General features: G+C 41.6%; 1 protein-coding gene across 1 annotated transcript; it reads left to right on the top strand.

Moving 5' to 3' along the window:
* The first annotated feature begins 7,949 nt into the window (after nt 1–7,949).
* Nucleotides 7,950–9,857, top strand: LOC4350740 (chalcone synthase). Its single transcript, XM_015761209.3, has 2 exons — nt 7,950–8,219; nt 8,586–9,857. The coding sequence occupies exons 1-2, from the start codon at nt 8,024–8,026 to the stop codon at nt 9,587–9,589; spliced, it is 1,200 nt and encodes a 399-aa protein (XP_015616695.1). The 5' UTR covers nt 7,950–8,023; the 3' UTR covers nt 9,590–9,857.
* Nucleotides 9,858–10,127: the final 270 nt, after the last annotated feature.

The following is a 10,127-nucleotide window of genomic DNA, read 5'->3' on the forward strand; positions in this document are numbered from 1 at the left end:
GTTCTGAATTCTGGGGATAAGTTCTTACTGATGAATGTTGGCCTTGGTCTATCTCCTAGACCTATGTCAATTTCCTCCAAATCATCAGCCGACATGAAACCCTTTCCTTGCTTGTCATCGAGATCATCTACTGTATCCTTGGTGTAGACGTTTGAACCCTCCACGACGCCCTCAAAATAATAATTTGGACTCTCCATCTTCAATTGGCTGTATATCACAATTGGACACTTTTAGAAAATCTCCATCCCAAACTTTTCCAAATAGGCAATCAATACCATCCATCTCCCAAAGAGCTAAATCGGCACTAGCAACATTAACTGACCTATCGGCTAGCACAATCTCAATCTTGTCACCTTGCCATTTAATCAAGCATTGATGCATGGTTGAAGGAATACAACAATTGGCATGAATCCAATCTCTTCCGAGCAACAGGCTATAGGAACCCTTCCCATCGATGACAAAAAATGTTGTGGGCACAATTTTGTTGCCGACTGTCAGTTCCACGTTCAAAACTCCCTTAGTCTCCGATGGATTGCCACCAAAATCCTTGAGAACCATGTTCATCTTGATGAGATCATCTGCGCTTCTGCCCAGCTTTCTGAATGTAGCATATGGCATCAAATTCACAGCAGCTCCTCCATCAACCATCATCTTGGACATCGGCTTCCCATTAACAAATCTATTGATATACAACGGCTTGAGATGCCGATTTTTTGTCCCCTCTGGCTTCTCAAAAATCGCCTGCTCCGGTGACAAAACCAATCAAGCAGAGGCTTCATCAACATCATCAACATCGGCTAGCCTAGCTTCAAACTCTGCTGCTAGCATAAAAACCATATTCACCGATGCAGACGCAGTAGCCTTGCCCTTGAGCAACCCTTTTGGCTTTATCAGCTTCAACTTCATCGGCTGTTGTGACCGAGCTCTTAACACGCCACACCTGCTTGGTCTTTGTTTTCCTCAGCCGATGATTGATTTCTTGTTCTACTTCTTGAAAGCGCTCCATGTTCCTTATTCTTTGAACCATTCTCTTTTGATTCTTGGTGAAAATGCCTGTAGGACACCATTGTGTTTTCCTATCTTCATCTTCATCATGGTGATAATCTTGATTTACATGTCCCAATCTCTGATGAACAGGTATCCTCTTTTGAATCAGCCGATTACCTCTATTACAGGATCGGCTTGAACTCCCTGCAGTGTCACTGCATCCAGGACAATTCTCGATCGATGGCAGCCTCATACCTTCATTCCAGCAGAATCTGAAAAACTCACAGTCCCAATGAGGATCAAAACCACCATCATCTTCTTCATAATACCTTTCCTGCTACTTGATATACTTTCTCTGGTACTTGTTGATAATTCTAGCCGAATTTATCTGAAAGTTTCAATTCTTCCCCCCATCGGCTGTCCTTCCAGATGTATGTACCATGTTAACAGAGAAAGGATTACCATCAACCTTCATCGGCTTCTTTGAGTCATCAAATTTGATCTTTCCCCCTTCAATAGCTACCTGGATTTGCTGTCTGAAAACTTTGCAGTCATTTGTAGAATGAGAACCAGAGTTATGCCATTTGCAATACCTCCTTTCGCCTAGCTCTTCGGTTGATGGGATTATATGACCATCAGGAAGTTGAATCTGTTTCTCCCGAAGCAACAGATCGAAAATCTTGTCAGCCTTGGTGATATCAAAGTCAATTCTTTCTTCTTTTCCAGAACTCCTCACCCATTGGCATGGCACAACCTTCTTGCTCCTAACCCACTCGGCTGCTGCTACTTCGGAATCATTTTCTTCATCAAAATCATACATGTAAGGATAGACATGATTGATTTTCTTGAAATTCTTCTTGGCTTCGGCAAATCTTTGCTCATGTAAAGTCACCTTCTGTGCAAGATGTGATAAGCTCTCAAACTCCTGAGATGAAAATTTCTCCTTGATTGGAGCTATTAAACCTTGAAAAGCCAGATCGGCTAACTAAGAATCAGTTAGAGCCAAACTGTAGCACTTATTCCTCATCTCCCTGAACCTCTGAATGTAATGCTGCACAGACTCATCATGCCTTTGCCTAATTGCCGTCAAGTCCGATAGCTTCATTTCATGAATTTCACTGTAAAAATAGCTGTGAAACTGTTTCTCCAAATCGGCCCAACTATTGACAGAGTTATATGGTAGAGAAGAAAACCATGTAAACGCCGATCCGGACAAAGATAAAGGAAACAACCTAACTCTCAAGGCGTCAATAGCCGATGCCTCGCCACATTGAACCAAGAATCGGCTGACATGTTCATAAGTTGAAACATTGTTTTGCCCTGAAAATTTTGAGAAGTCTGGTACCTTGTATCAGCCAGGCAATGGAACCCTTTCAAACCACTCAGGGTATGGATGCTGATACAGGTTTCCATAGTCCTTTGGCTTGAGCCCAAACTGCTTCCTCATCACATCTGCAATCATGTCGGCCCAAGGTCTCTGCTGGGGTACTCCTTGCATCTGCTGTGGAATCGGCTCGAACTGATTAAATTGAGGAGCAAATTGGGGCTGAGGTGATCCTCTTTGCTGATACTGAACATGAGGCAATGGAGGCTGGTACTGATAGCTCAAATTACCTCCATAATAATTCTGGAAATTCGGCTGAATATTATGCACTAAATGCTCAGGAATAACTTGGGGCAACACCGATTGATCCTGTTGAACATTATGGACCAAGTGTTCAGGGATAACTTGATTCACAACATGTTGCCTCTACCGATTGTCAGGTGTTCCTAGCCCAGCCGATGTATGCTGCAAATTCTGCTGTTGAATCGGCAGAACCGTCTGCTGTCTTGGTGGTGTTTGCTGAATCGGCATTGACTGTGCTGGGTTGGCCACCAGTGGGTTTGGTAGAAACATCGCAGCAACCTGCTCCTGGGTCAACCGATTGATATTTTGTCCAACATGCTGTGGCTGTTCTCTGGTCAACAATCGAGGATTGGTTGTTTGCCTTGGTGCTGACGACGGTGCGGCTGGTGCAGGAGCCGAAACTGGTGCCGTCGGTTGAACTGGTGTTATGTTGGTAGCAGGCTGTTGGTTACCAGTTATCAAATATCTGTAATTTGGGAAGACACCTCCTGGAAGATAAACTGGTCCTGTAGCTTGATGCTTAGCTATTGTTCCATCGACCAAAAACTTCACCATGTTTGTTAAGGTATTAACCAGCACTCCCGATTGGTTGATCAAAGCATGTTGCACGGTGTAGTCTATCCAATCTTGGAAGTTGTTGAACTGCAATTGTTCTCTGTTGCTATCTTCACCAAGATCCTCAACCAAGCCATCCTGGAGCCCATCACCTTTGTCGCCCAATCCATCTGTAGTACCTTTGCTGCCTGAATCATCTGTGCTGACTTGAGTTTTTTGCACCTCACCATCTTTAGAAGGACCTGTTCCAGGGACATCAGCAACTAGCTTCAACTTGTATTTTTGAACAACTCTCCCTTGCCGAGTCTCTGTGAATGAATTCATGAATTGTTGTTGTGCGTTCTGCATCATTAGTTCAAATTCCTTTTTTGCTCTGGTGATAGCTTGCCAACAGTGACTGGAATAATATTCCCAGTATTAACCTCAGCCTCATTGGTTCCCGTAGGCTTTGGAATCTTGGTCTGAGGAGGGACCACAGTCTTTGTTGCTGATGATGGTGACTGTGGTGGTTTTTCAGCCATGAGAGAAAATTGTCGTAACTTGGTCCCACTGGGCTTGCCAAAAGCGTGTTGATGCGAAAAACATGAGGCCTGGGAGATCTGCTTAACTCCAGTGCAGGTCCAAAAATCTTGCCTTTGAGGTTCATGAGCGTGCCAATTGATTTGATCCTGCAATCAACAATAAACAAAGACAGGAAAATAGCAGTTAAATTCATAAACGATAGCCGATCGGCCAGTCGCCGATGACATATCATTTATCCTTGAGCCGATGTCATCTTTGCATCGATTGGCAGTCATGAATAAACAAGAAAGAACTAAATCTATTCAATCGGCTGTAGATATTAACGGTACATAATCCCTAAGTCGATATATATTTAAGTCAAGTGATTGGGATAGATTGATCGCCATGTCGAGACAGTATAAATCACTTAGATCGAAATATATATTAACAATGAAATTATAAGCGCTCATAGCATAGCCGATTAGATAGATTTAGCATGTATCGGCTAATACTCCGATACCACTCTATGTAAAGATATTAAAGCAAGTAATATATATCAAACGAGAAGCTTAATATACCTGAAAGCAAGAAGATCTCAATATAAAAGGCGGATCTAGCATATCAATTAAGCACATAAAATATAAGGCTAAATCAGGTAAGATCGGCTGAAATCTTGATACTACCCTATGAAAAATACACGTTCGTTGTAATGGGTGAATATTATTTTATTATTATTATTATTATTATTATTATTATTATTATTATTATTATTATTAATTATACAATTTAGCTAAAGTGAAAATCATTGTGAGAATTTGTTTGGATACTATTTTTAGAAAATCATGAGTTGTAATTAGGAGTCCGACTCTTATCTCATATTAGCATGCGAGTTTTTTAAAATGATTTCTTATACGATAACTGTTGTGTTTCTAAAAGCGCCCCAAGTTAGAATGTGAGTTCCTTTAAAATAATTTCTTATACGACTCCTTTTATATTTTAAAGAGCGAACGAGCTTAAAAACGGACTCAAACACATATATGTATTTTGATAAGCAAAACGAAATTTTTTAGCGTGTCACGTTAGATATACGGACACACGAGTATTAAACATAGACTAATAATAAAACAAATTACAGATTCAGCTTGGAAACTGCGAGACGAATTTATTAAGCCTAATTAATTCGTCATTGGTAAATGTTTACTGTAACACCACATTATCAAATCATGGAGCAATCAGATTTAAAAGATTCATATCGTAATTTACAAGTAATTAGTTTTTTTCTATATTTAATACTGTATATATCTGTCTAAATATTCGATAAGACTGGGTGGAAATTTTTTGTTTGGGAACTAATCCGGGCCTGACGCAATGCTGGTGCTCGCAGAAGAGCTCGGTGCGACGTGGCAACGATTAGGTGGAGACCCGACCAGAGCGCATGCATTGAGTAGAGGAACAGATGTGGATGTGTGTGTTCTTGCTATAAGGTAGTAAAAGTAAATATGTATTTAATTATTAGGGATGTTATCATAGAAAAATATGGTTAAATATATATATTTTGGAGATCACGTCGTTATCTTAAATGTTAAGGATTATATAACCAGAGGGAGTGTGGTTGTGTGTTGAAACTCATAAAGATAAAAATAAAATTGACGCACATAAAAAAATCATTAGTATATGATTAATTAAATTTTAATTATTATAAACTTCATAAATAGATATATTTTATATTTTAAAACAATTTTTTTAGAAAAAAATTTTATACAAAATGCACCGTTTAGTAGTTTGAAAAGTGTGCTAACAAAAACAATTATAAAATCTTAATCTTAACCTTAGTCTTCCTGAGCCAGTACTGTACATGGTTGGTACTGTTCATCGGGTTACTGTGCTCGCGCATGGAGGTCTGGAACGCAGATCTGGACAGTGGTTTGGTGGCTGTGTTTGTTAGGCTGACTCAAGGTGGCATTTGCATGTGGAAATTGAGTGGGCTGCATGGAACTTGATCAATTGGGCCATGCTACATGTCGAAGGCCAATGCAAGTAGCAAGGCAGCAGTTGTGTATCAATATTACTTTCTCCGTTTCACAACGTAAGACGTTCTAGCATTGTCCATATTCATATAGATGTTAATGAATCCAGGTATATATATATGTATCTAGATTCATTAACTTCTAAATGAATATGAGCAATGTTAGAAAGTCTTACAATCTAAAACGGAGGGAGTACTATATTAGGACTCGACGGAGGCAGTGCGCGGGTTGAGAAAAAAATGTTATAGTGGTAAATTTTTTGGTTTATTCAAGGTGATAATAAAATTCTCAAAGTATTAAGGATTCAGTCTAGATACAGACAGCGTGGATGATGGATTCATTAGCTCGATCCATAAGAAACCAAGCAAGAAAGGATTCTCTTCATGTTTGTTGAGTTTGATTTGTCTATTTGATGATGATATTAGTTATCTAGCTATGAATTAGATTAAGTCAAATTTAAAACGGGAGATAGATGCAAACATGGTCTTTAGGGAGTTTGGGATATACCAACTATAGGAGGAATCCAATTTTGCTTGGCAACACGACTGTGACGAGAGAAAAAAAGGTGGAGCACTGTTGTAGGTGGAGTTCGAAGGAAGACATTACAAGATAGCGGAGTCTCTTGATTACGGTGAGCGTAGTGCAGGCTTGTTGGGACTGCTCAGCGTGAGTAGTGAAAGGATCAACTCAAGTCCAGCTACACGAAAATTTGTGCAAGGGACAAATTCAGATTGACGAGGCATTTTCGTCAAAGTTGAGTTATGATATGCTGTAATTATGCTGGATCAGGGAAGAGTGTTCGTAATCAATGCTCTAGGAAAGTAGGCTTCGGTTAAACCTTATTAATAAATATGGTGTCTTGGTGTCATTATCGTGTTTGTATCTTCTATAGTGTTTCTTATGTGCTCGGTTACCAATGATGATTTTGGACCGGTTTTATAAGAAGGAACCGCATGAGCACGAAGCTGTGTGACAAAAAGCGATGGACCTGGCCGTACCTCATCCATAGTATATATTTTTTAGTTTACCTTTTCCTCCCTCGGTCAAATAATTATGGCCAACACGGGCTCTCAAGGAAGCAATATGTAGTACATACTTATGATTTCTGTAAATTAATTTTAGATTTCACTTAATTTACTTCCTAAAGAAAAGTAGTACTTTTAGTACTGACTCAAAAGTTACTTCTATTGCCCTGTACGTTTCAAATTACTTCGTCAGGCTTTGCACATTATACTTTTTAAAATCCTATTAGAGAGCTTTGTGTTTTAACTCCATACCATAAAGCTACTTCTTCTAATACTAGAACAAAGAGTTACTTTTGTTATCGTATTTAGTTACTTCTACAATTTATTTGAATTACTTTTAGATTTCACGCTGAACTTACTTCATGTAGCTTCATGTTTTACCTCTGCACTATGTAGCTAACCACCTGTATTGTTTACATAAAAACATTATAATATTATGACTCACTCTAAACATCTAAATATGATCCGTATATATGAAACATAATTATTTTCTTCGGGTATTGATATAGGGTGCATGCATGTGTAATCACGAACTTCAAGAAAATGTTTATGTAACTATCCCATCTAATCTACTTTTAATCCGCTAGATTGTTACATTTACGTTTTGAAGAACTACAATCAAATGAAGTTGAAAAAAAGTACTATGAAAAAGACAACAATTACAGAATTACTACTCAAATGGAATTGACAAAAAAAAGGGTGATCACAGTGTACATGCGACACGCAAGGAGCGGAACAAGAGGCCAATTAATGGTGGAAAATGGAAATGGCATCTACTAATCTCATGGTTTTTGGTGTGATCTTCAAGCTAGTGCACACTCTTCTCATATGGCACCGATGATTGGATTAGCTAGATGCAATTGACAAGCATATAGACTTTCGTTCAATAAAGGCCATCAACAAACCCAACTTCTAAGAAATATAATCGTATAAACTATTTTATCTTGGAAATGTCTTTGCCATCACTTTTATTCTGTTAGACGTCGTTAATTTTGTCAAAATGACCAAATTACCCTCCTGAAGACCTCCCATGACAAATTCTCTTCCCTTCCACCGCCAGCCATTCCTCTTCAATTTCTCCCCTCCACTTGAACTGCCGGCCACTCCCTCTTCCACCTCTTCTCGATTAATGCTAACATCTAGTTGTAACAAAAAAAAAAAGTAGCCCGGCCGTCATCATCGACAATGCCTATATATATCAGGCCGAGCTTTGGTAGCTGCAGAGATCTCAAAGCTATAGCGGCTATTTCATTTCCTCTTAGAGTATAGTTGCCGTCCATACTCCAAATACGTACTGCCTGATGGGATCGTCAGGGGCACCAGAGTTGACACATGAAATGAGCAGCAATCCTTGTGCCGGCGGGAGAGCAACAATCCTGGGAATCGGCACGGCCGTGCCGGTTCATGTTTATGAGCAGAAGTCATTCCCTGATTATTACTTTGAGATTACCGATAGCAATCACTTGGTCGACCTAAAAGCCAAGTTTGCAAACATCTGTAAGTGCATGCGAAATTACTACCATTTTGTATCTTTTCCCGATCGATGAACTTAATTAACAACCATAAATATATAGGTAGAAGCTAGCAGCCTCATCTTTTGGCTTATACTTATTCTTATAAGCCAAAATTTGAATTTCCAATCTTATATTTGGAGTTAATTTTGAGATTTTTCATCATAATTTATTCTTCAGCCTTTGCCGTTAGATCGCTAAGAACATGCATATAAAAGTTTTATTTACAAATTATTTTCCGTTTACAAATATACCGTTTCGCTTATTCCATCAATAAACGAAACGATGGAGACGATTTTCATGGTGCCCAAGCAATTATATAGCAATGGTTATTGCATTATTGCAAATCTAGGCGAGAAGACATCGACGGAGAAGCGGCACATGTACATCTCTGATGAGTGGCTGAGGGCCAACCCGTCGGTGACGGCGTACATGTCCACCTCGCTCAACGTACGGCAGCAGGTCGCCGAGGAGGGCATCCCTCGGCTCGGTGCGGAGGCGGCGCGCAAGGCCATTGACGACTGGGGGAAGCCGGCGTCGAGCATCACCCACATCGTCTTCGCCACCACCAGCACCGGCTGCCTGCCCAGCGCCGACGTCGTGCTCATCAAGCTCCTCGGCCTCCCGCTGTCGACCAAGCGTGTCATGCTCTACCAGGCTGGCTGCTTCGGAGGCACCACGGCGCTGCGTGTGGCCAAGGACATCGCCGAGAGCAACCACGGTGCCAGGGTGCTCGTGGTGACATCCGAGGTGATGTCGCTGGTCATCCGTGGCCCCTCCGAATCCCACATCGGCAACCTCGTCGGCCAAGCCGTGTTCGGCGACGCCGCGGGCGCCGTCGTGGTGGGGTGCTGCCCCACCGCCGACGAGCGTCGTCCCGTGTTCGAGTTGGTCCGGGCATCGCAGGACGTGATACCGGGGACGGACGACGCCGTGGTGGTGAAGGTGCGGCAGGAAGGGGTGGTGATCACCATGCACCGCGACGTGCCGCTCCACGTATCCAACGCCATCGGCGGCGTGGTCAAGAGCACGTTCCACGAGATAGACATGAAGATCACCAGCTACAACGAGGCATTCTGGCTGCTGCACGCCGGTGGGAGGGGGATCGTGGATGGCGTGGAGGAGAGGCTGGGCCTCGGCGGGGAGAAGCTGGCTGCGACGAGGGAGGTGATGAGGCAGTATGGCAACACGCGTAGCTCCACCATCTTCTTGGCGATGGAGGAGATGAAGAGGAGGTCGGAGGAGCGAGGGATGGCGACGGCGGGGGAAGGCCTCGAGTGGGGGATGCTCATCGCCTTTGGCCCCGGACTCACCTTGGAGACCATGCTGCTCCGTGCAGTGCCACGTAACAGCTAGCTATACATACGCCAACATGTGATATCGATCGACCGGTAACACGAATAAATTAAGCAGGGCAATCTACAAGTTATATTTTCCAGTGCGTACATGTTATATTTTCCAGTGTGTGACACCAGTAAAAATAAGTCTACATGTTATATTTTTCCAGTATAAGTGCGAATATTATGTTAATTGCTTCTTGATTGTTACTCCACGGTTAATTTAGTTGGTTTCGGAACCAGCTGAGTATGGAATAATGTTATACGTGATCAATTATAAGCTCTTACTCGATCATCTGGTCGGACGACAAACATTTCTAGCATGATCCATATTATGATTGGTTCGTCCCTAGTTGGAAAATGTGGTTCTGTTAATAATGTTCTGAAGCTTTGTTTTTTATTATCCATATTCGGTACATCACTAGAAAAAGAATAATAACTGAAAATGAAGTAAGATTACTCCACTGGTGGAGAAACCATCTTTCGTCGGTCGGCCGATTTCCACAATAGTCCCGGATGCAATAAAAACCGGGGCTAAAAATGATCTTTAGTCCCGG

This window comes from Oryza sativa, chromosome 11 (assembly GCF_034140825.1).
Source record: "Oryza sativa Japonica Group chromosome 11, ASM3414082v1".
In the NCBI taxonomy this organism is placed as follows: Eukaryota; Viridiplantae; Streptophyta; class Magnoliopsida; order Poales; family Poaceae; genus Oryza; species Oryza sativa.